The sequence below is a fragment of the Kockovaella imperatae genome, assembly GCF_002102565.1.
Source record: "Kockovaella imperatae strain NRRL Y-17943 chromosome Unknown BD324scaffold_6, whole genome shotgun sequence".
Lineage (NCBI taxonomy): Eukaryota > Fungi > Basidiomycota > Tremellomycetes > Tremellales > Cuniculitremaceae > Kockovaella > Kockovaella imperatae.
The window spans coordinates 520,007-543,206 of record NW_019028946.1 but is presented as its reverse complement, the minus strand read 5'-3'; the positions used below and the strand labels follow the sequence as shown (position 1 = coordinate 543,206).

Below are 23,200 nucleotides of genomic sequence, written 5' to 3'. Positions count from 1 at the left end.
CGCTGAACTTGACTGAACATTGAACTTGTCTGTCTGTCCCCTCTCGCCCTGATGTTCATGCCGCGCAATCGATTTGGACCCAGACTTAAGGAGCATAGTATGAGAGGCTGGAGAGTAGCTATGGATCCAAAGGCATTTCACGGCTCAATGTATCGGCCTTCACCCCTTCCTGTCAAAGGCAGTCAGTCCATCCTCAACCCGCCATTGTTTCAGTACTCTCCTCCTTTTGTCCTTTCATTATCTTCATCTTCATCTTCTTCTTTCCCCCTCCTACTCTTATCTCTCCTGTGTGCCTCAGCCGCATCCTCTCTTTGTGCGTTGCTGCTCACTACCCATCTCGGTGACTGGATCATCCATCCCAATCTCTTTCCCAAAAAATAATCAAAAGGAGCACATTGCTTCCATTACCCCCGCCGCCCACCGCATCGAGTGAAACATTGATTCATCCTTCATCGTTCTCACTCAATCTTCTAGAATACCCTTCGTCCCTCTCCTCCTTCCGTCGAACACCCAATTCCTCTCGACGGTCCGGTATCGTCCCCTTTCTTCTTTTGACCTTGAGACCTCTTCCCGTGACTGTCTCATTCGACCATCCACACTCGTTAAATAGCTCGTATCCGCACGGTCCCTCCAGTGTGAAGCAGGTTCTTCATCATGCCCTCTCTTAGGACACTCTTCACCTCCCTCGCCATCATGCTCCTCGTATCAGCTGCCCCAGCAAAGCGAAATGACGAAAAGCGTGCTTGTGAACGGAGAGATCAGGTCAATCGTGAGTGTGGCCTGCATCCGATTTTGCTGACTTCAGCGTCCGATGCGATTGCCTCTGCAGACTCTGTAGTATCCAGTGCCCTGGCGCAGGTCTCCAGCGCCGTCGCTGAAGTCTCTGCGTCTCTATCCCTCGCTGTCAATGAAGACTTTGGCTTATCGATATGTATCGGCGGTGGTATGAACTGTAATCCAACTACAGCTGCCACTCTACCGCCGACATCATTGCCTACTTTGACTTTGACTGCTGCGTCGACGACTGCCATGTCCACCACTGCCTCTGCATCGGCTTCCCCCTCTCCCATGCCGAGCTCTGGATCATCCGCTGATAAGATGGTCTTTGCCCATTTCATGATCGGAATCGTTTCAACGTACACCCAACAGGACCACGAGAATGACCAGTCTCTCGCCAAGTCCAAGGGTATTGACGGCTTTGCGCTCAACATCGGTGTCGACCCATACACCCAACAACAGTTGACCCTCGCCTACGCTGCTGCAGAAGCTGTAGGATTTTACTGCTTCATCTCCTTCGACTTCAACTGGTGGTCAACTGGAGACACCGCCGGAGTTGCCAACATGCTCAAACAATTCATCAGCAGTCCGGCCGCTTATAAGGTGGATGGCAAACCGTTTGTGTCGTCATTTATTGGTGATGGTTTTAACTGGGGAGCATGTGCCGCTGCAGTCGGAGAGCCTCTCTACGCCGTGCCATTCTTCCAACCTACTCCATCTCTCGCCACAGACGATGGTCTGGCTGGATCCTTCTCCTGGGCGGCATGGCCGGGACAATTGGACAACGTCCCGGTCGATCAGAATATGACCATTTCCCGAGACGAAGATTACATGGACATTCTTACTCCTGCCGGCAAGACCTACATGGCGCCCGTGTCTCCGTGGTGTAGGTCAATCTGACAAGGCTGCTGCTGACCTGCTAAGTCTTCACCCACTATGGAAAGGAGGTCTCGTATTCCAAGAACTGGCTTTTCTACTCTGAGGAACTCTGGAAGTACCGATGGGACCAGATTCTCCAGCTTGGCCAAAAAGGTGTAAATCTCGTCGAGATTGTGACCTGGAACGACTATGGAGGTGAGCGTATCATAGACAACTTTGCTGACTTTTAGAATCGCATAACGTTGGACCCTTCAACACCCCTCACACCAATGATGGCGCCGCGCTCTGGGCGTCTGGCCTGAGTCATACATCCATGCTGGACCTCTCGGTGCCGTACATTGAGGCGTTCAAAGCGGGGCTGCCTGTCCCGGTAGTGACCCAAGAGTTCATGGTGTACTGGCACAGACCCACTCTCAAGGACGTTGAGTGTGATTCGACGGACAATTGCGGCTCAAAGCCCACCGGATGGGAGGTGAGCTGCGACCCAATGAGCTCGGCTGATATCAAAGTATGTCGCAGATTCCGTTTTCGTCGCGACTGTGACCAAGAATGGCGCCATGGTGACCGTGACATCGGGAGACAATGCACCCGTGACCCAAAAGGTCTCTGGCGGTATTCAGATTTTCCAAGTGCCCATGTCAGCGGGAGATCAACAATTCTCCATGAAGACATCCTGGGGTATGAGCACATCGGGATCGTCTAACGTGACCGTGCTGGATACCTGCTGGAACGGGATCTACAACTTTGACTTTCACTCGGGAACTCTGTCATGATATACATATTTCTATTCTTGCTCGAAAAAGTCGTCACCTGTCTCGTCACGTTTCGTTTCTAGTTCGACCCGTTTCGTTGCTCTCGCTTCTTTATCCTGCCTGTCTTCTGCGATAGTGACGCCCCCGGCTCGCTTTTGCTTTTCATTCTCCGGCTCTAAACTGAGCTCTCCAGCCCTCATCATGTCTCTCGTCTTCAGCAGTATTTGGAGCCGCTTGCGATCTCCCTTCTCCATGCTGTCAAAATTAGGATCTGACGGAAAGAGCATAGGTAAGACGAGCTTGTCTTGTGGTTCGGCCTGAGGAGGAAAGAGGGAGATGTACTTTTGATCGTATCTACATGTCAGAAGGCTGTCCACACCCGAGTTGACTCACGGATAATGTAGCACATAATTCAACATGACTCTACACTCCTCCAGTTCTTGCTCCAATTGAGCCCTTCTCTCCTCCTCTGACTCGTTCTGCAACAACCGTTTGTACTTTTTGATCAACCTCGTCGCTTTTTGACGTTCAAAGAATTTGACCTATTGTCAGAGCGCTTTCCGACCTTTGAGCTTCTCACCATATGATACTTTCCGCCATTCTTCTTCTCCACCTCTCTCAGCTCGGCTTTGGCTAGATCCGCTTGCAAACTGGCCAGCCTTCTCTGCGTTGCGATCTTGAAACCAGGTTCAAGCGTATCCTGTTGGCGTCACCACCATGCTTCCAACAAAATGACGCTCGCTCTCGCCTCTTACCTTTGCCAGGAGCCGCTTGGTTTGCCGGATAGACGCTTTGAGCTTGGATAGCCCAGGCACTCCTGAGCCATCCCGTTGCTCCAAAGGCTTCGGTCTAGGTCTTGAAGGACCGGCTTGAGGCTCTTCTGCTCGTGATTTGTGATGTCGGTGCGGGGCCATGGTGTGTAGGTTGAAAACAACGAAATCAAAACTTTTTCCAAGAAAACTCAAAAATAAAAGAAAAGATATCATATCTATCTATCTGTCTACACCGGGAACCCTTGCATCTGCTTGACTCCAAAGGCCTTGACACCTGCTCGATAACTTGATTGAACGATCTCTCCCGCGTACTGCCTCATCTCATCCTCGTACCCTTTGATGACCTGCTCTGGCCATCCGTCTGCCCCTTGAGAATCGGCCAAGGTCTTCACGAGCAATGCCGCATCTCTGATCGCCGTGTTGGCCCCCGACCCTCCTGTCGGTGGCATGCAATGAATAGCATCGCCGAGAAGGGTCGCTCGTCGATTCGTAGGCCAGCAGGGCAAAGCGTTCGGGTTCGAAGTGGTCATTCGGAGGATCGACGTGTTGTCCTCGACCTGATGATCCAAAATGACCTTGATGCCCTTCGCCCAGTCCAAGGTCAGATGCCTGGAGAGCTCTGCTGCCGCGTGATCCGTCTTCTTCATCAGCAGTTCTTCATCTGTTTCTCCAAATGACTGCGGATCCCCGAGAATGACCCAGTAGATGTAATCCTCCGGAGCATCGGCATGAGTGAACGTCATGACTTCCATGAACAGGATCAAGGGCTTGGTCGGATCGCTTTTATCTTGAACGACGTGTACGCCTTCTCTGAGCTCTTCCAGGAGATCATCACGTACGTTTGCCAGCGGTGTCTTGCCAAAAATCATCCGACTACCCGTGTCGAGCGGACTGGATTCCGGTACGAGTTGTCTCGCTACTTTTGAATAGATCCCATCTGCACCGACCAGTAGAGATCCTTCGATCGATTGTGTCCCGTCGGCAAAGGTCGCCACGACGCCGGTCTCAGTTTCAGTGAACTTTGTAAATGCTTTGCTGTAGATGGGTTCGAGACCTCTAAACAGAGATGCGCGCATGGTCTGTCGGTCAATCGGGAGAGATCTGCTCAAATCTGGGCGAGACCCTCCAGGTCCTCCAGGTCCACCAGGTCCACCACCACCACCACCACCCGGCCGACTTGGTCCGCCCATTTGGATCTTTTCGCCTGACCTTGCATCGATCCTTCCAAAGCCACCAGGCCCAAAGGAGACGTTCTTGCCTGCTGTAGCTTCAAATTGTCGATAGATGCTCGGCTCGAGACATTTCTCGAGGTCGTCCAACGCAGGCCCATGGATCCTTATCCTGTATCCTTGAGGCCGAGCAGTCGCAGCGGCATCCCGTTCATAGATGGCGAATGGGATATTGACGCGTTTGAGACCTTGTGCCAGGGTCAGTCCACCGATACCTGAGCCAATGATCAGAACGGGTTTCATGGTGAATGATCCCTTTCGTGGCCGGGGATCCGGGATGATAAAGGTTTTGGCGGTCTGTTTTTATAATGCCCGTACAGCCGCGTCAGTCTATCGGCATATCAGTATAGACACAGCGGCATCATCGGCTGCTCTTGGGGGGGCTGACAGCCTCGTCATTGATAGCTCTCACAACGTCTCTGACAACGCACACGCTGATTCACACCAGCAGGTATATACCACAGTAATAAGCCAAGACAAACGGACGTACTGTAATGTCTATCACCTGATTGGTCTAATCGGCTGATCGGCTCGTTTCGGCCGCGAGTGGCAAACAAAAGTCTCAAGCCTCCAGTCCCACCACGTCACCACCACCTGGGCTCCAAAAGATTATTTGGTCTCTTGTTTTCAACCTGACCTCACACACATCCATACACAATGTCCTGCTCTGGCGATCCATCGAACTGTTCCTTCTGTGGCGTGAGTCATCTCAAGTTGAACGGCAGCAGCTGGAAGCTGACTCGTGCAGGATAACAGCAACTGCGCCAAGGATGAAGTGACTGGATGCAGTACAGACACTCAACACTGTACCGTCTGCAATGGCAAGGGATGCGTCGCTAAAGCATGCACAGGGTGAGTGAGTCTTCATTGGACTGAGTTGAATTATCCTTCCAGCGACATCAAGACATGCTCCGTCTGCATGGGTAACTTTTCATCTTGCCGCAAGGCTGAAGTGTCCGCGACGGAAGGAGTCGAGAAGGCTGGAAACAACGCTCAAGCTTGAAGTGATTCATGATAAAGCTCGTCAGTCATAGTTGATGTATGTACAAATTGCAGTGTTACAACAGAAATCAGACTACCTGCAAGGTTCATCCGAGCAGGAGTAGCCCAGTGTTGTGGTCCATGCCGCTGCACGACGTATCACGCCGGGTCTTGATTCGTCTTCGACCCGTCCGCACCCTCAGCAGGCTCGACCTCCTGATCCCTCTGTTGGGCCTCACTCGGCTGTCTCTTTGCATCGCTGCCGCCTTGGCTCACTTCCTCGTCGCCTCCCTCGTCCGCCTCCTCCTCCTCTTCCTGACCCTCGCCCTCATTCGCTAACCCCGCGCTGTCCTCGTCATCTTTCTTCTTCCTCAGCGACCTGCTTCCTCTACCAGTAAGCGGTACTCCCGCCTTTATCTTTTCCACCTCGAACCTGGTCAGAATTCGTTGATCTTCGTTCAAGCCGTTACCAATCTGGCTGAGATCAACCCCAGGAGATAAGAATACTGGACGACCGTCAGCGGGAGATCATCAACTCTTATAATCTCACTCTTTGCTTTCGGAGGTAGCTCATTGATGTCCAACGCGTTAAACTCATCCACATCGTTGATGACCTTCTCCACTCCGATCCTTTTCGGGTTCCTCTTTGACGGACCGGCTGAAGTATACTCCATGCTCATCGGGTCTGTTTCGCGCAAAGAGGGGTCCAGCGGGACGTTTGGGTGATCTTCTCCTCCTCCTTCACTATCATCCACAGTCACAGGTGTATCCCTCGACTCCCTCCGCACGCCTCTCCCCCGTGTTCCTTTCCATCTGGTTCGTCCTTGCATACTCGGCTGCCCTAGTACGCGTCTACGAGCTGCATGTCCTGATATGAGTTTCGGCTCATCCTCTTGTGTGAGGGATTGAAGAGCGACAGGATGGAGAATGATCCGGCGATTGGTCGTATAGAGAGGAGGATGTGATGGGTTGTGGGGATTCTCGTGATCTGAGAATCAGCTCCCACAGGGCTACCGTGATTACCACCTACTTCGTCTCAAACCCAATATCACTTCATCTCCCAGCAATGTCGCCACGTCCCCTCGAAAGATTTGATTATGTAGCTTGAAGAACGGCACAGGTGTGTCGAGGCCCTGCCGTTAGCCTGAAGATATCCTGGACGACATACAATCAACTGGTAGTCCGTCTCCGTGAGCAGCGTCCTGGTGTCTACCGCGGCTCCTAAATCAAGTGTGACATAGAGTTCCTTAAGATATCAGCGGGCCTATAACTTGTTCACCCACCTCCTCATCAGATTCGTATTCGTCAATATCAGACAAGTCATCAAAGTTATCTACAGCCTTCCAACCAGGTCCGAAGAGGGATCTACCCTCGCGAACCGCCGTCGACTCTGGCGGATTCGTCGGGTGGTTCATCATCGGGTTCGTCATGGTTGAATGTCTAGTAGTAAATTGTTTTTGGAATTCCCGAGTCGCGATCATCTCGACTTTCAACTTATCACACGAGCTTCGCTCACCATGTCGGCCGCTAACAAAGGCAAGAGTCGCGAAAAGCCAATGGCTTCATTATGTGCAGGAGCTATCGCCGGAGGCTTCGAATCCTTTGCGACATACCCTTTGGAGAGTCTAAAGACTAGACTTCAGTTCGGAGCCTTAGAAGGCGGAAAGGTGGGCGGCGGAGGGATCATTGCAATGAGCTTTTGTCTGACAGAGTAGTAGCCTTTGACTCCGCTTCAAGCTTTGAGGGAGACGTTGAATCAGGGAGGAACACGCGCACTCTATGCTGGATGTACAGCTGTCGTGATCGGGAATGCTGTCAAAGCCGGAGTGAGATTCACAACATACGATCAATTCAAGAGTCTCCTCAAGGATGACGAGGTGGGGGGGAGGGGTTTCTGCATGTGAATCCTTACCGACAACTTTAGGGCAAATTGACAGCGCCGAGGTCGATGCTAGCTGGACTAGGAGCAGGAATGATGGAAGCCATTATCGCCGTGACGCCCTCAGAGACTATCAAGTAGGGATAGCATTGATATGACGCTGTGCTGACTTTTAGAACCAAAATGATTGACGATTCCAAACGTGCTCAACCTCGATTTCACGGCATGTCAGATGCGGTTCGGACTATCGTACGGGAAGAAGGGATCAGCGGAGTGTATAGAGGTCTAGGCCCTGTGGTATGTGAAATCGAAAGCAGAGCTACCACTCAATCGTTTTCGTACAGATTCTGAGGCAGGGAGCCAATTCCGCCGTCCGATTCTCATCCTACTCTACCCTCAAGCAATTGGCTCAAGGCAGTGTCGTCCCGGGAAGTCAATTACCCGGTTGGATGACTTTTGGCATAGGAGCCACAGCAGGTGTCATCACAGTCTGTAAGTCCAATCTATCACGAACAGGTCTGACAATTAGACTCCACCATGCCTTTTGAGTGAGCTTTGACTGGCCTGTACCTCTCTGACCTGAACCAAGCGTCGTCAAAACCCGGATGCAATCGCTCAAAGCGAGGCAGGAGTATCGTAATTCGCTTCACTGTGCCTATCGAATCTTCACAGAAGAGGGCGTCTTAAGATTCTGGAAAGGCACAGTACCTCGATTGGGACGTCTCATAGTGAGTCAGCCAAAACCACCCCTCATGGTCCGTTGCTGACCCTTCCAGCTGAGCGGAGGTATCATCTTCACTGTCTATGAAAAGACATACCCCTTGTTCGACTCTATCTTTTAGACATCTCATGCATGACTATAGTACAACCCGATCCGCGGGTGGGAAAAATCAATCATCTCTAGTACACTGCTTTGACGTGCTGAGAGTTGACCTTTAGCCAATGTGCGAGCTCCTTCAGACTCACAAATTCATCATGCGTCGGATAGAGTTGTCCATCATCCATCAGCTTTTCAATCGCATTGCTGATCCACGTCAGATCGTCGAACTAAAAGCGCTCACTCACGTCACTTCGTCCACGTTGACGTTGCCCATCTGTCGAGTCACAGTGGCCACGTGAATGCCTTCATCCGTATCATCTGCGGCGACAATCTCCATGATCTTCCGTTGAAGAGGTGGCAAGCCAGCCCACGCAGATGAATCGGCTCCATTGGTAGTCCCAGCAGAGTAATCGTTCGCCACGGCTCCTCCTGCTCCTCTTGCTCCTCCGTCGTTCTAAGCGTCAGATGGTGTTGCACTAGCCAACTCACCGGCACACCGTTCGGATACCTCACTGTCATGCTCACATAAACTGCCTTGAGAAGGTGATTGAACACTTCGTCGTGATTCGTGATAGGTCGAATATGAGTCGCCGAGATCTGACGCTTGCCTCCAAAGACCTTGATAGAACCGAGGATACTGACATACTTGTCTTGACTTCGGATGGTAAGAAAAGGTTGCACTGAAATAAGTACTCACGAGATACCGTCCATCTTGCCTCCTTCATCATCTGCCGTATCCAGCCATTGATTCACATCGATATATCCCGTTCCATCGCCCACTTCGTACGAAACTTTAGTCGCTGAATTGTTGCTGTTGCGGACCGAGCCAACCACGAGAATCTGGAAGAAAATTGAGTTACATGATCAAGGCGAAAAAGAGGGAGGGAGGTCGACGACTTACCGATCCCACTTCCTGCCCATCAATGGTAAAGTCTGCACTTGGATGAGCTTGATCAGCTTCCAATATCTGTTTGATCGTCACTGGTCGAAGCGTTTGATTTGAACGATTCTACCCAGTCAGCTCAAGGATCCAATCCCAACGAACTTCACCTTCTTAGCCCCATCTTGGGATCCTTGACTCCCATAGGGTGATCCACCAGAAACGAATCCCCCTCCACCACCACCATAGTACGGGTTCTCAGCCCCGTCTAGCAAGTCGTCAGTATAAGTCCACCCAATATGACTCACAATTGCTCATCGTCACTGGTCAATATTCGAGGTCCTGGCCATTTACAGCTTTTTCCACCAACATGGATGAAATCAAGGACGACGTGACGCGTAATGGGTGAATGGTATCAATATAACCCACGTCACGTTTTTGCATTAGACCGACACATTACGTAAATGTTTTTGACTCGGCCAGATTTCCGAGCAGGCCCTTTCGGTGCAATTGTCATTGTCATTCCTTCACCCCAATCGACCTCGACAGGGGACCAAGGAGGTCCATAATCCAGGGGGGTTCTACTCGAATCGAAGAAGCCTGGCCGAAGTATCAAGCCCTCATCGTCTGTTTCGTGCATCTCACAACACTCTGTGATCTGTCCTCCCGATCTCAAGAGAGTCTGTATCTCGGCCCAGATTTCACCTTTGCCCCCCTCCACCTCTCGCTACATACAATCATGAAGATACCATCGGATAGACGCACGTCGGACACTCACTACTCCCCTTATCCATCCTCTTCCTCACACTCTGACCATCAGTTCCATCCACCGCCCGTTCCGCCCAACCGCAAATCTAATGGAACCGCCAATGGTTCTTCCAGTGGAGGTCGGAAATCCGGTACCTCGTCACCTTCGAAAGCTCGATCGAGTGAAGATCCCGGAACACAGTACAAAGTCGCGAGGGCCATCTCATCTTGTACACGATGTCGAAGTAGGAAACAAAAATGTGATGGGAAACTTCCCGCTTGTACTGCTTGTGAACGCGCAAACGTAGAGTGTATCGGATTCGATGCCATCAGCAAGACGAATATTTCGAGAAAGTGAGTCGTAGAATCAAAGTTCCATCTACTGACATTCAGCTACCTACATTCCCTCGAACAAGAGGTCGCTTCACTTCGGGCTCAAGTTGCTGCACTGACTGACGAGAGACACGATACCATTGGTCAAGTCAAACGTGGGATCGCTGCCAATGCCTCTCAAGCCATTTCCACATTCGCTCCTCCAATCCTGCACATCGATCCCACCGCGTCGTCTCATTCAGACATGTCGGAGCCTTTACGATCACCTTGGGATTCGCCAGGTTTCGCCGGTGGACGGAGACATTCTGAATACGGTCCTCCACCACCAGGACGTAGTGTCGGTGGCAATAGCGGAGGTGACTCACCCAGATCTCCATTCTTCAACAATCGTCTTCCGCCAATGATGCAATCGTCCGCCACGTCTCTCACGCGTATGGTTCACGATGCAGCGTACAGAACGGGTCATGCATTGAACTCTGTCAACGCTCTGCAAGGGACCAGTGTCGCTGGATCGGAAAAAAGTATCGATTCACCTGCAGCCAATCACGACATGGAAGGCCCTTCTCCTGGTGGTATCAAGCGACACCCATCAGCTTCACCTATGGCGACATCCTCTTCAATACCTGGGAGTGGGAAAATGGCCAAGAAACGAGCTTTTGCTATTCCTCCTCTCCCGCCACAGCCTGCTGTTGAGCGATTGGTCGCGGCTTATGTCGATTTCGTCGGCGTGACTGCGCCAATCATTCATATTCCGACATTGGGCAAGCAGATCATCAGGATGAGAGAAGGCCGAGATGTCGAAGAGAGCGATGTGTTTGTGGTCATGATGGTGTTGGGTGAGCGGAAGAAAGTCGTTCGAGGCTGACTCGCAGCACTGAGTACAATGGCATCGTCTCGATTTGTCGAGCCTCCTGATGAGCTTCGAGCATGCTCTGAAGCGTTCCACGCCGAGGCCATGAAACATCTGGATGCGGTATTTGAGGAACAGACTTATGGTGAGATCCAGTATGTGCCCCGCTGACATATAGTCGGCCTCCAGGCGATCCTCCTGCTCGTATGGTATTCCCTTCTCAACCCGGACAAGGGCTCCATCTGGTTCCTCGTTGGTCTAGCTTGTCGGACGTGCGTCGACCTAGGTTTTCACAACGAGCGTAATGCTCAAAAGGAACAACTCGACAATTTAGAGGTGGATATGCGCCGAAGATTGTTTTGGTGTGTTTACAAGATGGATCGCCTGCTCTCTACGTCTCTCGGACGTCCCGTGACCATCCCGGATGGGTTTATCAACGTCGAGTACCCATCAGCTTTGCACGACGTGGACATTCACGCTGGCAGCTACGACGCTCCTCCTGCCGACATTGACACGTGTGCCTACAAGACAGTATTCCTCCACACTTGCCGTCTGCGCCAGATGCAGTCGAGGATTCTCTATCACACGTATGGCATCTACTTGCATGAAGCCAAGCGTGCGGGACCGTCGCAAGAATGGTTCGACGACATGTTTGATCGGCTTAAGCAGTGGCTAGCGACGACTCCGGAACCTAGGGGCGCGGTATCGTCGGAAGGCTTTGCGATTTCCTTCCACAGTGAGTAGATGTCTGGGAATCTTTACTGAGTAGGGTAAGATTCTGTGCTGTTGCTGTTCAGACCATCTCCGGGCAATCCGCGTCCTGGCAAAAAGGCCCTACAAACTGTTCTAGCCAGTTCGAGCTACATCATCCGTATCTACCGACGGATGCAGCTGAACAATCGTATCAGCTGGCTCTGGATGACGGTGAGACCGCATCATCTCACCATTTGCTGACCTGCTCAGAGCCATTACTCGTTCATGGCGGGAATCTCCTTCTTGTATGCCTTTTTCAATCTCTACAGTATGGGCGACGGCGAAGGCGTACCTACGCTCGATGAGGCGCAACTAGACCTTGAATCGTGTCAAGCCGTCTTGGCGTACTTGGCTCGTGAGTTGTTCCATCATGTACTATACTGAAATTGCAGCCCGAGTTCCATCAGCTGGCGCATGCCACGACACGATGCAGACTCTGTCTAAAGCCATCCTCGACCAGCTCGCGGCTAGTGATCCGCCTCAAAATACTGCCCCATCTCCTGGACGCATCCGGTCATCCGCTCCTGTCTCGTCCTCTCGACACGATCCACATCCGAGTGATCGTTTCCCTGCCCCTCTGCCTCAAGTGCAATTACCTTACGAGCTGTCACTTCTCGACAATGTATTCATCAACCCCATGGCGGCGCACAACAAGGCGTCAGATTATACCAACGGTAAAGCTCGGTGTAAGAAAATGAAGGAGCAAAAGCGACTCGCGGAAGAAGCCCTTCACCATGAGTCATCCAAATACAATCTTTCAGCACCAAATTTCGAGAATCCCCCTCAAGGCTTTCCTCCAGGTGCATTCGGAGGTAACATCGATGCAAGTGCTGCGTCAGCAGCAGTAGGTGGAGGAGGCGGAGGCGGCGGGGGAGGAGGCAACGGACAAATGCTTCACCATTACGCCATGGCCGCTCAAGTCAATTCATCATCGAACCCCTCCTCCTTCATCTTGCCTCAGACGAGTCCGGCGAACCCTATTCCCGGGTTCAAGATGGAACCTGGAATCGCCATGGCAACGGGTGGTCTAGGCCCATTCACAATGCCTCGTAACGATGAGATGGATGGTCCGAGTCTCGGTGGAGAAGTGAACAATTTTGATATTCTGAACTTTTTGATGGATGAAGAGGGTGGTCTGGGAGGTACGACGACCTGGGATGCTTCGGATATCCCTGCAGATTTTTCTCTCTGGACATAGATGTAGACATGTATGTTGTGATCTTGATGTTGAAACGTGTGTTGTGCGCCGAGCGAGAGGTGCATCCTTTACACGTCTTAAACCTTTTGACGAGCTTTCATGGATCTTGGGTGCAGGCCCTCATGCCTCGCAACCCCCCAACACCGCATAGGTATATGTATGGCGCAAATGACCACGTTGCAAACCGTAAAAGTCTATTATCATCAGATTCATCTATACAAACCGTTGCACGGAAAGCCAGCCAAAGACAAAATCTAACCGGGCGGGAGCATACTAGCATCGACTTCTCCTCTCTCGATAGCGACTTCTTCCTCTTCGCCCCATCTGGCTAGAGGTGTTCTCGGCAAGACCATGACACCTAGACGCAGAGTAAGCACACTTTTGGTTTCTACTTGTATGCCAGAAGAAGACCCCTTTGGACCTCACCTGATCTAGCCGCTTCGAGGAGTCCAAACGGTCTAATGAGGTTCAAGAACGCCTCTACTCGAGAGCTCTTGGCTGTGAGCTCGACGATACAGCTACTATCCGCTACATCGACGACTTTTCCTCCGAATTGATCGGTCAACGTCTTGATGGCGCCCAGATGGAGATTTTTGGCGATCAAAGCTTCCGAAACGGATAAACCCGATTGACGAGCAGGGTAGAGGGAAGGAGATGATCCAGAAGATTCAAACGATCGAGCGAGCGCTTGTTCACGTTCATACTTGTCACCTGCGCCGCCGGCGCCGCCGCTGCCGCCCGATGTGGACTCTGAACCAGAAGAGGATTGACCGACAAATGAAGGTGGATGAGCTGAATCTTGATGATCTATCGCCGCGTCGAAAGATTGAGAGTCAGATCCTGTAGGTGATGAACCCAATTGAGCAGCTGCGAATTCGGGACCCAAGATGGACACTTTGGCCAAGAGTAATTCTCGTTCAATTTTCGGTGTTTGAGTATAGTCCAAGACTGCCCAGACAGGTACGAGATCTTCAAGTTGACGTCTAGCTTGTTCGACGACTCCATCTTGACCTTTGAGAACGATACACATTCGGGACAGGTCACGGATTTCCGTAGCGCACACAACGAGAGAGTCTGAGGAAAGTCAGAGACAGGCAGGGGGAAATGAATGGCTTTGCCCCAAAAAAAAGCGGACGTACCGATGTTGAAACCTCTTGCGGCAATGATCCCAGATACTCGGGACAGCACACCAGGTTCATTTTGCACGAGACAATTGAGAAGATGCCTAAGCGAGGCGGGTCAACGGGGGGTGGGATGGACAGGGGGAGAGAAAGACTTGGAGACGAAGCACAAGGCTTTGCCATCTCTCGGTTCGCTTCAGGGCTCACATCACTCACCTCTTGTACGGCTCTGTACTTGGCGGCGGAGTGTTGTACAAGATATTCGTGACTGCCTCTTCGACCGAAGGAGCTCTAGGTGGAGGCGTGGTGACATGAGGCATTCGCCGTATAGGTCGATGCATTTTGTCTGGAGAACCGTGCGCGCGCGCGCACGCTTTAGCAAAAGAGACAGAGACAGAGAACGACCCCAAGGAACATTGCCTAAGACTCACAATCTAAAGCTGAAGTACTATCATCGATCGATTTAGGTGCTTTAGGTGGGTTGGATGAACCTGTTGCGTTGGCCGAGGATGAGCTCGATGTGGAAGATGCACATCTTGTAGATGTGCTCAAGAGAGGTGAAGAGCCTCGCTTGAGAGGTGTGATCCCCGTCAGAGCTCTTCGAAGTGACATGTTGCGTGGAGTGATTTGGGTCAAACTTGAACAGAGAGTCCCAGTCCGCAACAATTTCAATAGACGAGTCGTACATGGTCTAAACGATTGTGGCTCGCGTGGCATGGGGATCAGTGCGTTGTCCGTCAACCCACCTCGTGCCACTTTCCCACACTCGACACCGTTCAATTCTGAAACACAAATGACGAGTGGGGGGATGGTTGTAAACAAATGAAAAACAAGGGAATAAAGGGTGGATCCAATGACCATCCACCCAGTTCATATCATATTCTTACAAGCTAAATGGATCCCTCGGGATGGAGTAGGATAGCCCTAATGGATGGTACACCCGCTATCCCAATGCATGTGGTGGTACAGGGTTCTTGTATACAACTTGGTTATAAATGCATGCATGATGCTGTTGGAGCAGTCAGTTTCTCTGAAAGGGGATCCGAGCGGGTTCAGCCACACACATACATACACAATCAATCCCTTTGCCCCTCTCTATTCTTACTCTCCTCGTGCCTTTTGTGACTTTCGATCGTTTCGAAATAAGACTTTGGAAGGGGGCGATTGGTGGTGGGTCATTATTCTGCATCTCTTCCACTCATTTCACCTTCTTCCTTTAGCATCATTTTACATCTTCACCACACACACATCACTCACATCTTCCTTCATTTTTGGACTGCTGCTGGTCTCACATTAAGCCGCAACCCTCAAACGACCACTCACGCTCCTTCAATCCTCACGCTCGTTCACACGGATCACAAAAACAAAGCAGTCTCCTAATCCTCTCTCTTTCCGAACCACGACGACCATTCTATCACGATGTTCTCTGCTCTCTCTACGATCCTCACGCTATGCCTGGCCAGGTCAGCCCTCGCCACTATCTACACTACCAGCCCAGTAGCTTCCACAGTCGCTACAGGTGGACAAGTGTTGAACGTTTCTTGGGGTGAGTGTGGGGTGGTGGCGATGGAGAGGTCACCGTCGCATGGACCACCAACGTCTTTTACACGACGACTGACTTTGGGTGTTCATTCATAGCCGACGACGGTCAATCCCCTTCCGTCTCACAAGTTGGACCATGTTCCATTGACATCTTCGTCGGAAGCTCAACGCAACAAGTCTGGCTTCAAAACCTCGGTGAAAGCGTAGACGTATCCAAGACATCTGCCATCAGTTCCACGATCAACCCCTCCATCGGTCAATCTGGAGATTACTATTTTATCAAATACGTCTCACTCAACTTTAAAGACCCAAAGAACCCTCAGTACCCTTATACCCAATACTCGGCAAGATTCACGTGAGTTGAGGCTCCTACGGGCGTGGGCGAGATGGTTGAACTGACCCAGACCCCCGTCTTTCCTTTAGAATCAACGCCATGACTGGCAATTTCAACTCATCCGTCATGGCTCTCATTGATTCTACCGGCGCACCTACCACTTCAGCCGCAACAAACACTGCAGCCGTGAGTCTGGGCGCAGGGCGCAGCATTCAACCACCCACCCATGTTTCATAGTCTGACTGTATCACTCAGGTCGTCGTCGCCGCATCTACAGTCAAGAGCACTGTTCAGTCCGCTTCTGCTTCTGCCTCTGCCGCTAAATCAAGCGCAAAAGTCACCACAGCGGCCACTGGAGCAGCTGGTCAATCCTTCACTACATCAGCGACCTTGGTCCTCTCCGTTCTCGGTATGGCCACTTACTTTGTCATGTAAATGAGAGATACGACAGGACGTTTTGTTTTTCTCTCTTCCTCTGTGTGTGTCGGGATGGACTCTTTCTCACCTGGTGTCTTCTTTCTTCTATGCCATCACGACCATTCTATACATGTCTATATCCCGTGCGGACTGAATCCCCGCACGCTGAACCCAAATTCTCTTCTTTCGCCTTCTTCGTCAAACCTCTTTTGGCTCATATATAACTCGTCTTGATGACGGACAACATGATGCACGATTTTGTCTACAAAGCTCCTGGCCTCGCTTGTTGTCTGTGGGTCCAGCGTCCAGAGCCATGCGATTGCTACATTCATATAGGCTTTGTCCACGCCTCTCGCGACACCCTCCGTCAGTTGAGAAATCTTAGCCATCCAAAGGCGACATTGATAAATGTCCCCAAAAGGATGCCCATCTGTGACAACTTTCAGCACGAGCCAACCCATACCTTTTTGAACTCACCTGCATTCGCTTGCCAAATACCACGCTAGGTAAGAACTCGCCTCCGATATCGGGATTGTTAGATACACGCCCACTGACAGTCGTATCGTCTTCACCTCTAGCTTCTGCATCCGCATCAAAAAAGTTTGGCAGAGGCAATTCGCGAAAGAAGAACCAAGGTATGAGAGGGAATAGGAACCCGGTCAAAAGACCGTGTAAAATCGAGGTGTACATTCCTTCCGAAGTCGCTATCATCGGAAGATGGATCATTTAAGCGTGGATCCTGCGGTCATGGCAGAAACAACAATGTGACTTACTCGTCGCTGTTTCCGCCGTTAAATCTCCTTCGATCCATTGTTCTTCTAGAGCTCTAGCGTGCTCGTCGTCTATACCACCATTTAGCGATCTCCCTCACTCGAGAGAGGGATGGGGGGCAACAACAACCCCGCACTCACTGACGTCCCCTAAATCCATACCCTCTGGTACTTCCTCTCCTCTACTCTCGTAGAATTGTCGTCGCATATTGGCAACGTCGGCAGGACTAAGACCCGCATCGAGGAGTACGTCGAATCCCCTTCTACGAGGTGCGGGTGTCGTCTAAAAAGGACGAAAGCGATCAACTAATGGGGACCGACCGCACTGTCTTTCACTCACCTCCTCTCCATCCTCTTTTTCCTTGTCCTTATCTTCGTCCAATCTCCCACCAACATTACAATGCAGCCAAACTCTCTCCTTGTCTCGTATTTTCCGTTCAGGACTCGCATGCCCCCGAGGTCCTCGGGATCGCGATCGTAAACGACTCGCTGTTGTTTCACCTGCACTTCCTTTTCTCTCTGTCTCACGCTCAGGTTCATCATCTTGAAATCCCACGTCTTTCAGGACTGATTCAACGTCCCCGCCTACACCTCCAGCTTGACGGCGAACTCTATCCTCGAGGGATTGTAGCCACGGTAAGAGGAGAATCCCATCTGTCAACAGTCGTCCAGCGTGGATCAGTCGGAGAGACAAGGGGGCGAGAGAGGGCCGTAGGTGACGGATCTGTCCGAATCAATGAGCAGGCAAATCATATCATATCATTGCGAGAGAGCATAAGAGGATGACAATCAGCTTACTTTCGTCACCCTCTGCAATCAGAGGAAGTTCACTCACCTGCTCTTTGACTGACCCCACAGACTCGCCATCTTCAATCCACAGTTCCAGGTTCCCACCTCCCGACTCTGATTCATTGGAGAACACTACCGTGACGTGTCTTCCAGGTGATCTTGCTTTGGTCGTATCGTGGGTTGATCCAGGCGCCGCCGCTTCATACCGCGCGATGTTATCCAAGTCATCCGTTTCTCCAGCTCCTTTTCCACCGCCATCCTCCTCACTCGCATTGACCGCCCTCTGTTTTCCTTTGGATTTCTCAGACAGACCCGATGTCTTGCGTGCGTTCAACCTGCTCTTGGGCGTATTGAAAGAGGGCTGAGAGAGGGGAAGGTTCGGTGAATGGTGGCTAGATCGATATGGAATCGACGGCGAGAGAGTAGGGGCAAGTGGACTGGTAGGAGACGACGGTGATGAAGATATGAGAGAATATGAAGACGATCCTCGAAACAATGAAGCCTCTTCCTCGGGTCGCGAATCGGGCATCATCGATGGTCACCCCAACAGGATGTGCGCATATGCTCAGACAGACGGCTCTGGGCTATAGGACAACGGGACACGATTTCCGGAATTCCGGCTGGCTACCGATATTTCCTCGGTTCCGAACCCCTTTTGGCTCTGGCTGCTCCTTTCTCAGTACAGCGGGATGCATGACGTTCTCCCCGCTCAGTCTCTACGATGCGTACAAAGAAGGGCGGAACCAAAGACCAAGAAAGAGAAAGGAGGAGAAAGCTACGAGAGCCAAGATAGTTGGAAGGAGTGTGTGTTTTGGATGGTACGAAGGATGGATTCCTTGTGTGAGAGAGAGAGGGAGAGATGAAACCAAAAGGATGCTCTATGCTGGAAAAAAAAAGTTTGCCCAACGGCGCCGAGTCAAAGTCGTGTCCGCCCCCTGTTGAGAGATGGAGTGTCGTCAAGTTGTGTGTCTGGGCACAAGGGAATGATGTCCGAAACCCATCAAGAGCCTCTGCTTCATCGCTGCTCTCCGCCGCTATCACCTAGGTATCGCCTAGTCTCGTCGGAAGGTACAGCAGGCGATGACGTATGGCAGGACAGATAATGTCACAAAGACAAACGCAGCCCAAGTGAGGTCTAGGTGCGGGGGTCAGCGACGAACCAGTCGCTGCGTGTACCGCCTTTTTTTCACTCACACAATCCAGCTCCAGCAGTGGTGGTGATACCCAAGTTTTGGGTCTTGGCCACGGCGTAGTCTGCAATGGAGGAGTCTTGAGCGATGCAGGCTGTCCAGAGCGTAGCTCCGCTGAGAGGAGAAGACCGTGAGCGTGGAATCGAGGGATTTATGCGGAGAATTTTCGACTTACATGAGAAGCAAGAAGGCAGAGAGTCCAGAGCAAGTGGCAGCTCCAAAGAAGAAGACTTTGCTCTTAAGAACACCGAGGATCAAGGCGACAGCAGCGAGGGCTGATCCAACCTGTCATCCATGTGTCAGTACAAATAGTGACTACATCTTGTGAAGAAGAACTCACGAAGATCAGCAAGCCTCCGATACGGGTCATGGCGGAGTTGTACGAGTCGTTCTTGTATGTCGAGTTTGGGACGATCTGGTTGAAAGTACTCTTGAACTTGCTAGGAGTGTCCGCGAGGACGTCTCCGTACGGCTCCATGGGGTGTCCAAAGCTAGAGTCGGAGCAAATTCCAGAACCGTCCTTTTGGTAAGCGCAGGCTCCTGTAAGTCGAGACGAGCGCAGAAGTGAGTCGGTTTGAGGCGGTGAGTGGGATTGTAGGAGCATTTGAACAGAGGGCGGAGGGTGCCATTGTCGGGAGATACGGCAGACGGAATCAAGAAGCAGGAGGTAAAAGATGGCGAGTAAGGGGAGGGAGAAAACACCAAACAATAAACGCAGGTCAGCTTGTACACCTGCCTGAGCACCAGTCGGCGCGATCGCACTCACGGTAGATTCCATATCGGTAGTATTGCCTCAAACCGGCGCTGGTACCTAGGGGGTTGTTTTGGGTATCGTACAGTCCATTAGGTGTTGATTTTGTGGCGGCTTGGACAGCGGCTCCGTAGCTGTGTGAGGGGGGGAGAGAGGTGGGGCAGTGGATGAGTGAGCATCCGCATGACAAGTCACAAGTGGGCGGCGTTTGAGGAATAGGCGGCGGGGCATCAACGGTGATTGGTGGACGAAGAACAAGGGTATGGAGAGGAACAGATACCCAAGTCAGTTGACATTCGACTTGCTATTCGCTCGCTCGCTTGGACTCACGCAGCGACATTGACCTGAGCCATATATATTCCACTGACCAAAGCTCCTGTACCGATCTGTCCAATGTTCACGAACACCAACAAGATGATGGCGATAGCGGAGAGAACCGAAGCTCCAGCGATACAATGTTCACCTCGCATTGTGCACAAGTTGAGGGTCCGGTGATCGGATTCAAAGGGAGTCTGGTTGGAATGGAGAAAGGAATTGAAGGAAGAGGGTCGCCTTGTTTAGTTGAGGATGGTGTGGCCAGAGTGGTGCAACGTCAAGGATGGGGGGAAAAGAAAGATAGAATGAAGCGTTTCAAGATGATGATAATAAATTCTTCCTTCCCCACACACACAGAGAGAGCACGACAGCAACAGCAGCAGTAGAGGGAGACCCGAAGCTTGGCGATAGACCGGGGACCAAAAGGTTTCAAGGTGAGGCGTTGAGACTGGTTCAGAGAGTGCAAGGGACGATCGACTGGACTGCACAGCAGATGAGAGGAAGACGAAGAGAGTGTGTGGTAGCAGCAGCAGCAGCAGCAGGATTTGAGTAAGAGACGGGAAGGTGGTTTGGGGTCGAAAATGAATCTTAACCAGTGTCTCACCCACCCTCCCTCCTTCATCCTTCATCCTCCTCGCGCTTCCGTGTTGTGTGTTGTTGTTTTTTTCCCAAAAAAATCATAAATCGCTTCCCGTGTTCCCAAAAAGTGTTGGTCGCGTCGAGGCAGAGGAGGCAGAAGGGAGAACCTCAATTTGGCACGGGAAGCACTCAGAGCCCTTGGCCACACTCTAATAGTTTCAGCGATTGTTTGGACGAGTGCCTGGTGTAGCAGCAACAGCATCAGCAGTATCAGGAATTTACAGGGTGTGGCGTGGAGGGCTACAAAGATCTCTCACATTACGACGTGTGAATGGTAGCAGCAGGGGCTCGGGCAAATGCGATGAAGTGATAGATTATGGACCGGAATGGACACGGGACGGTCCCGTTTCAATAATAAATAAATATATATGACGATCAGATCTGTCCGCTCTACGACCTCACCGTCCGATGGACACCACCGCCAGTCCACAGTACCCTGTCATCATGACTGAACCACCATTCTACACTCCGACCATCGTGGACCTCTTGACCTTTGACTAGCGTGTTCAACGGATCATCCTCGACTGGAGGTGCAAGTGTCCATAGATGAAGACTGTTTGCATCTCGGTCCATTCGTTTCGCAATCTTCCGTTTGAGAGAGACTGTGGAAGAGGAGGGAAGGACAGAGATAGTGAAAGGATCTCGTTTGGCATGCACGATTGTCAGAGCTGTGCGGGAGTCAGAATTCAGGGAAAACCATCGTCAAAAACACATGTGTACTCACCAATCATCTTGGATCTGAGGTCGTTGATTCGTGCTTTAGGTACCAACTCGTGGACGTCCTGCATACCATGCTTGGCTCTCAGGGCAGAGTAACGACCCCAGGAAACAGCTTGTTCCGGATGATCGACAATCAACGCTGTGACCTGCTTGACATAGTGCATCTCGGCATCTCGCCTTTCGTCCGATGTGATCTGACTACCGTTGAGGACGGACAAGGACTCAATCTTGGCAATGAGGAAAGGTCGATCCTGGAGGTCATTCCCGGACAATTGACTCGACAGAGGCGGCTGTGCTGGACTGTCCTCCCACACTTCTTGCTCAGTTGACTGGGCGGATGAGATGCGCAGAGTTGTGAGCTGAGGAAGACGAACCGCGAGGTGGTCGATATCCGTCCAATCACAGAGGCTTGTCTCGGACAGAAGCAACGTATTGAGCGATGCAAAGCCTGTGGGGTGCGGGGAAGGCGGGATACTGGAGATAGGCACTCTGGACAGGTCAAGCGATTCGAGTCTGCAGGAGGCGCGAGGTGAGACAAAGGTTTATCAGACGCACACTCACGATAAGGAACCGCTCAAAGCCCGATGGATCTCTTCCCAGTTGGTTAGTGGACACCCTGCCAGGCTCAGCGACTTGATCCGGGCGTTGAGGCATCTATCGAGCGTGGAGATGAGCGGATTGTCGTTGAGGTGAAGGGCTGATAGATGGGGGAACAGCCGAGCAATATCGCATGCCTGCGAGAGTCAGATGTGTCATCACTTTGAGCAACTCGCCTCATGCCATGATATACCTGCGTCGCCGAGGTACAACTCGCCTAAGATGTCGGAGCTTGTGACGGTGTCAATCTCGCCGCTTGATATCCGAGAATGACTGATCTGCATCAGCTCTGCGACTTGAGTACGGACCCACTTGAGAATCAACGTAGATAGACCCGTGAACACAGATATGATCTCGCCGACTTGATCCCACGAACACAACAAATTTGATCCGAGATTCAACAAACGTACACCTAAAGTCAGGTCAGCAAAGTCACCTGTCGTTATAACCCGTTCGGTAAGACTACCTTTTAGCCTCTCCTTCATCGTCCTTCTCTGCTGCTCTGTACCGCCTAAAGTGTCTGTCCACTCGCCCTCCAGTCCGACCTCTTTCAATTTCTCTAGCTGGCCGAATTTCCTCTTGACATGTTGCATTCCAGGAGCTTCGACCGTGATACCCGAAGTACCAAGTTTGATAGATCTCTCCGGCGTCTCATAGCTCTCAGCCTCGTGGGAATCAATCGCGATTCCACCGTATCGCTCCTCGAACGCTTGAACCAAAGTCTGGCCACGTATCAGAACCCCGGAGCTCAGCTTGATAAAGGCTCCTGATCCGTCTGAACGACATTTGAAGACTTGAATACCCTTGTAAGTCCCCGAATGGCCTTTACCATGAGCCGGATCATCGTATTCCACGCCAAGCCAGAGTGTATCGGTCGAGCCAGATGAGCCGGTCGAGAAGTGTACCTCGGCAGGACCAACAGGTGGAGGTAGTGGTCCGATGTATCTCAAGGTTAAGGGATATCGAGTCTTTGAATGGAGATATCGATGCCCGATGGCGTAGTCGTGAATCGCGTTGCTCGTCATGACGGTAAGGGTCGATGTGATCACAAATGAACAAGAAAGCAATCGCGTTCGGCGAGAGGGATATTTTTGACATTCCCGGTTTGCCGCTCTCAGAATGAGGTGTTGTGGCTGTGGCACGCCTTGATCCGTTCCGTCCTTG

The 23,200-nt window shown here is 51.5% G+C and overlaps 13 protein-coding genes across 13 annotated transcripts; 5 read left to right on the top strand and 8 right to left on the bottom strand.

Moving 5' to 3' along the window:
- Window positions 1-1,068: 1,068 nt before the first annotated feature.
- Window positions 1,069-2,429, top strand: BD324DRAFT_579800 (glycoside hydrolase; the record flags this gene model as incomplete). Its single annotated transcript, XM_022013409.1, has 4 exons — window positions 1,069-1,663; window positions 1,702-1,851; window positions 1,887-2,128; window positions 2,166-2,429. The coding sequence occupies 4 exons, from the start codon at window positions 1,069-1,071 to the stop codon at window positions 2,427-2,429; spliced, it is 1,251 nt and encodes a 416-aa protein (XP_021871280.1).
- An 8-nt stretch (window positions 2,430-2,437) lies between these two features.
- Window positions 2,438-3,388, bottom strand: BD324DRAFT_625387 (hypothetical protein; the record flags this gene model as incomplete). The annotated part of the gene is made up of 4 exons (XM_022015793.1): window positions 3,164-3,388; window positions 2,989-3,108; window positions 2,802-2,950; window positions 2,438-2,762 (listed from the first exon to the last, which is right to left on the bottom strand). Exons 1-4 carry the CDS (start codon window positions 3,320-3,322, stop codon window positions 2,441-2,443), a joined length of 750 nt encoding a protein of 249 aa, XP_021871279.1. The 5' UTR covers window positions 3,323-3,388.
- BD324DRAFT_625385 (hypothetical protein) lies at window positions 3,389-4,863 on the bottom strand. Its single transcript, XM_022015792.1, has one exon. The coding sequence runs from the start codon at window positions 4,651-4,653 to the stop codon at window positions 3,409-3,411; it is 1,245 nt and encodes a 414-aa protein (XP_021871278.1). The 5' UTR covers window positions 4,654-4,863; the 3' UTR covers window positions 3,389-3,408.
- Window positions 4,864-4,867: 4 nt separating this feature from the next.
- Window positions 4,868-5,484, top strand: BD324DRAFT_625383 (hypothetical protein). The gene is made up of 3 exons (XM_022015791.1): window positions 4,868-5,109; window positions 5,159-5,262; window positions 5,305-5,484. The coding sequence occupies exons 1-3, from the start codon at window positions 5,068-5,070 to the stop codon at window positions 5,411-5,413; spliced, it is 255 nt and encodes an 84-aa protein (XP_021871277.1). The 5' UTR covers window positions 4,868-5,067; the 3' UTR covers window positions 5,414-5,484.
- A 66-nt stretch (window positions 5,485-5,550) lies between these two features.
- Window positions 5,551-6,821, bottom strand: BD324DRAFT_650844 (hypothetical protein; the record flags this gene model as incomplete). Its single annotated transcript, XM_022018218.1, has 5 exons — window positions 5,551-5,897; window positions 5,942-6,379; window positions 6,422-6,524; window positions 6,560-6,637; window positions 6,675-6,821. The coding sequence occupies 5 exons, from the start codon at window positions 6,819-6,821 to the stop codon at window positions 5,551-5,553; spliced, it is 1,113 nt and encodes a 370-aa protein (XP_021871276.1).
- Window positions 6,822-6,843: 22 nt separating this feature from the next.
- BD324DRAFT_625376 (putative mitochondrial inner membrane citrate transporter) lies at window positions 6,844-8,136 on the top strand. Its single transcript, XM_022015790.1, has 8 exons — window positions 6,844-7,058; window positions 7,110-7,268; window positions 7,316-7,407; window positions 7,447-7,567; window positions 7,615-7,762; window positions 7,800-7,818; window positions 7,860-7,998; window positions 8,047-8,136. Exons 1-8 carry the CDS (start codon window positions 6,909-6,911, stop codon window positions 8,110-8,112), a joined length of 894 nt encoding a protein of 297 aa, XP_021871275.1. The 5' UTR covers window positions 6,844-6,908; the 3' UTR covers window positions 8,113-8,136.
- Window positions 8,137-8,170: 34 nt separating this feature from the next.
- Window positions 8,171-9,288, bottom strand: BD324DRAFT_650842 (hypothetical protein; the record flags this gene model as incomplete). The annotated part of the gene is made up of 8 exons (XM_022018217.1): window positions 8,171-8,191; window positions 8,237-8,294; window positions 8,336-8,544; window positions 8,580-8,745; window positions 8,788-8,930; window positions 8,992-9,099; window positions 9,141-9,238; window positions 9,279-9,288. 8 exons carry the CDS (start codon window positions 9,286-9,288, stop codon window positions 8,171-8,173), a joined length of 813 nt encoding a protein of 270 aa, XP_021871274.1.
- A 197-nt stretch (window positions 9,289-9,485) lies between these two features.
- On the top strand, window positions 9,486-12,872 carry BD324DRAFT_625369 (fungal-specific transcription factor domain-domain-containing protein). The gene is made up of 7 exons (XM_022015789.1): window positions 9,486-10,071; window positions 10,111-10,886; window positions 10,923-11,045; window positions 11,079-11,636; window positions 11,676-11,824; window positions 11,864-12,008; window positions 12,046-12,872. The coding sequence occupies exons 1-7, from the start codon at window positions 9,710-9,712 to the stop codon at window positions 12,849-12,851; spliced, it is 2,919 nt and encodes a 972-aa protein (XP_021871273.1). The 5' UTR covers window positions 9,486-9,709; the 3' UTR covers window positions 12,852-12,872.
- A 26-nt stretch (window positions 12,873-12,898) lies between these two features.
- Window positions 12,899-14,629, bottom strand: BD324DRAFT_625368 (small subunit of acetolactate synthase-domain-containing protein). Its single transcript, XM_022015788.1, has 5 exons — window positions 14,404-14,629; window positions 14,189-14,318; window positions 13,991-14,076; window positions 13,278-13,925; window positions 12,899-13,209 (listed from the first exon to the last, which is right to left on the bottom strand). Exons 1-5 carry the CDS (start codon window positions 14,582-14,584, stop codon window positions 13,106-13,108), a joined length of 1,149 nt encoding a protein of 382 aa, XP_021871272.1. The 5' UTR covers window positions 14,585-14,629; the 3' UTR covers window positions 12,899-13,105.
- Window positions 14,630-14,978: 349 nt separating this feature from the next.
- Window positions 14,979-16,524, top strand: BD324DRAFT_625364 (hypothetical protein). The gene is made up of 5 exons (XM_022015787.1): window positions 14,979-15,142; window positions 15,193-15,518; window positions 15,611-15,869; window positions 15,938-16,034; window positions 16,104-16,524. The coding sequence occupies exons 2-5, from the start codon at window positions 15,392-15,394 to the stop codon at window positions 16,281-16,283; spliced, it is 663 nt and encodes a 220-aa protein (XP_021871271.1). The 5' UTR covers window positions 14,979-15,142; window positions 15,193-15,391; the 3' UTR covers window positions 16,284-16,524.
- Window positions 16,525-16,632: 108 nt separating this feature from the next.
- BD324DRAFT_650838 (hypothetical protein) lies at window positions 16,633-18,353 on the bottom strand (the record flags this gene model as incomplete). Its single annotated transcript, XM_022018216.1, has 6 exons — window positions 16,633-16,695; window positions 16,743-16,969; window positions 17,039-17,107; window positions 17,177-17,318; window positions 17,376-17,759; window positions 17,871-18,353. The coding sequence occupies 6 exons, from the start codon at window positions 18,351-18,353 to the stop codon at window positions 16,633-16,635; spliced, it is 1,368 nt and encodes a 455-aa protein (XP_021871270.1).
- Window positions 18,354-18,616: 263 nt separating this feature from the next.
- Window positions 18,617-20,634, bottom strand: BD324DRAFT_434317 (actin cortical patch SUR7/pH-response regulator pali). The gene is made up of 6 exons (XM_022012775.1): window positions 20,096-20,634; window positions 19,781-19,899; window positions 19,355-19,554; window positions 19,190-19,299; window positions 19,019-19,128; window positions 18,617-18,959 (listed from the first exon to the last, which is right to left on the bottom strand). The coding sequence occupies exons 1-6, from the start codon at window positions 20,233-20,235 to the stop codon at window positions 18,877-18,879; spliced, it is 762 nt and encodes a 253-aa protein (XP_021871269.1). The 5' UTR covers window positions 20,236-20,634; the 3' UTR covers window positions 18,617-18,876.
- BD324DRAFT_434316 (hypothetical protein) lies at window positions 20,635-23,098 on the bottom strand. Its single transcript, XM_022012774.1, has 7 exons — window positions 22,503-23,098; window positions 22,349-22,448; window positions 22,213-22,309; window positions 22,001-22,173; window positions 21,444-21,952; window positions 20,977-21,387; window positions 20,635-20,900 (listed from the first exon to the last, which is right to left on the bottom strand). The coding sequence occupies exons 1-6, from the start codon at window positions 23,059-23,061 to the stop codon at window positions 21,110-21,112; spliced, it is 1,716 nt and encodes a 571-aa protein (XP_021871268.1). The 5' UTR covers window positions 23,062-23,098; the 3' UTR covers window positions 20,635-20,900; window positions 20,977-21,109.
- Window positions 23,099-23,200: the final 102 nt, after the last annotated feature.

What these genes read in the sequence shown, in the direction of transcription:
- BD324DRAFT_625376 (XM_022015790.1), top strand. Translation starts at nt 6,909, where the DNA reads ATGTCGGCCGCTAACAAAGGCAAGAGTCGCGAAAAGCCAATGGCTTCA. An exon ending in ACGCCCTCAGAGACTATCAA is followed by an intron (nt 7,408 to 7,446) that starts GTAGGGATAGCA and finishes GCTGACTTTTAG; the next exon opens with AACCAAAATGATTGACGATT. An exon ending in ATAGAGGTCTAGGCCCTGTG is followed by an intron (nt 7,568 to 7,614) that starts GTATGTGAAATC and finishes GTTTTCGTACAG; the next exon opens with ATTCTGAGGCAGGGAGCCAA.
- BD324DRAFT_625368 (XM_022015788.1), bottom strand. Translation starts at nt 14,584, where the DNA reads ATGTCACTTCGAAGAGCTCTGACGGGGATCACACCTCTCAAGCGAGGC. An exon ending in AGTACAGAGCCGTACAAGAG is followed by an intron (nt 14,077 to 14,188) that starts GTGAGTGATGTG and finishes CGCCTCGCTTAG; the next exon opens with GCATCTTCTCAATTGTCTCG. An exon ending in CGCAAGAGGTTTCAACATCG is followed by an intron (nt 13,926 to 13,990) that starts GTACGTCCGCTT and finishes GACTTTCCTCAG; the next exon opens with ACTCTCTCGTTGTGTGCGCT.
- BD324DRAFT_625364 (XM_022015787.1), top strand. Translation starts at nt 15,392, where the DNA reads ATGTTCTCTGCTCTCTCTACGATCCTCACGCTATGCCTGGCCAGGTCA. An exon ending in AGTGTTGAACGTTTCTTGGG is followed by an intron (nt 15,519 to 15,610) that starts GTGAGTGTGGGG and finishes GTTCATTCATAG; the next exon opens with CCGACGACGGTCAATCCCCT. An exon ending in CAATACTCGGCAAGATTCAC is followed by an intron (nt 15,870 to 15,937) that starts GTGAGTTGAGGC and finishes TCTTTCCTTTAG; the next exon opens with AATCAACGCCATGACTGGCA.
- BD324DRAFT_434316 (XM_022012774.1), bottom strand. Translation starts at nt 23,061, where the DNA reads ATGACGAGCAACGCGATTCACGACTACGCCATCGGGCATCGATATCTC. An exon ending in CTATCTACGTTGATTCTCAA is followed by an intron (nt 22,310 to 22,348) that starts GTGGGTCCGTAC and finishes GATGCAGATCAG; the next exon opens with TCATTCTCGGATATCAAGCG. An exon ending in CAGGTATATCATGGCATGAG is followed by an intron (nt 22,174 to 22,212) that starts GCGAGTTGCTCA and finishes TGACTCTCGCAG; the next exon opens with GCATGCGATATTGCTCGGCT.
- BD324DRAFT_625385 (XM_022015792.1), bottom strand. Translation starts at nt 4,653, where the DNA reads ATGAAACCCGTTCTGATCATTGGCTCAGGTATCGGTGGACTGACCCTG.
- BD324DRAFT_625383 (XM_022015791.1), top strand. Translation starts at nt 5,068, where the DNA reads ATGTCCTGCTCTGGCGATCCATCGAACTGTTCCTTCTGTGGC. An exon ending in CGAACTGTTCCTTCTGTGGC is followed by an intron (nt 5,110 to 5,158) that starts GTGAGTCATCTC and finishes TGACTCGTGCAG; the next exon opens with GATAACAGCAACTGCGCCAA. An exon ending in GTCGCTAAAGCATGCACAGG is followed by an intron (nt 5,263 to 5,304) that starts GTGAGTGAGTCT and finishes TTATCCTTCCAG; the next exon opens with CGACATCAAGACATGCTCCG.
- BD324DRAFT_434317 (XM_022012775.1), bottom strand. Translation starts at nt 20,235, where the DNA reads ATGCGAGGTGAACATTGTATCGCTGGAGCTTCGGTTCTCTCCGCTATC. An exon ending in CTACCGATATGGAATCTACC is followed by an intron (nt 19,555 to 19,780) that starts GTGAGTGCGATC and finishes CTCGACTTACAG; the next exon opens with GAGCCTGCGCTTACCAAAAG. An exon ending in TCGGAGGCTTGCTGATCTTC is followed by an intron (nt 19,300 to 19,354) that starts GTGAGTTCTTCT and finishes CATGGATGACAG; the next exon opens with GTTGGATCAGCCCTCGCTGC.
- BD324DRAFT_625369 (XM_022015789.1), top strand. Translation starts at nt 9,710, where the DNA reads ATGAAGATACCATCGGATAGACGCACGTCGGACACTCACTACTCCCCT. An exon ending in TGTGGTCATGATGGTGTTGG is followed by an intron (nt 10,887 to 10,922) that starts GTGAGCGGAAGA and finishes GCTGACTCGCAG; the next exon opens with CACTGAGTACAATGGCATCG. An exon ending in CTTTGCGATTTCCTTCCACA is followed by an intron (nt 11,637 to 11,675) that starts GTGAGTAGATGT and finishes GAGTAGGGTAAG; the next exon opens with ATTCTGTGCTGTTGCTGTTC.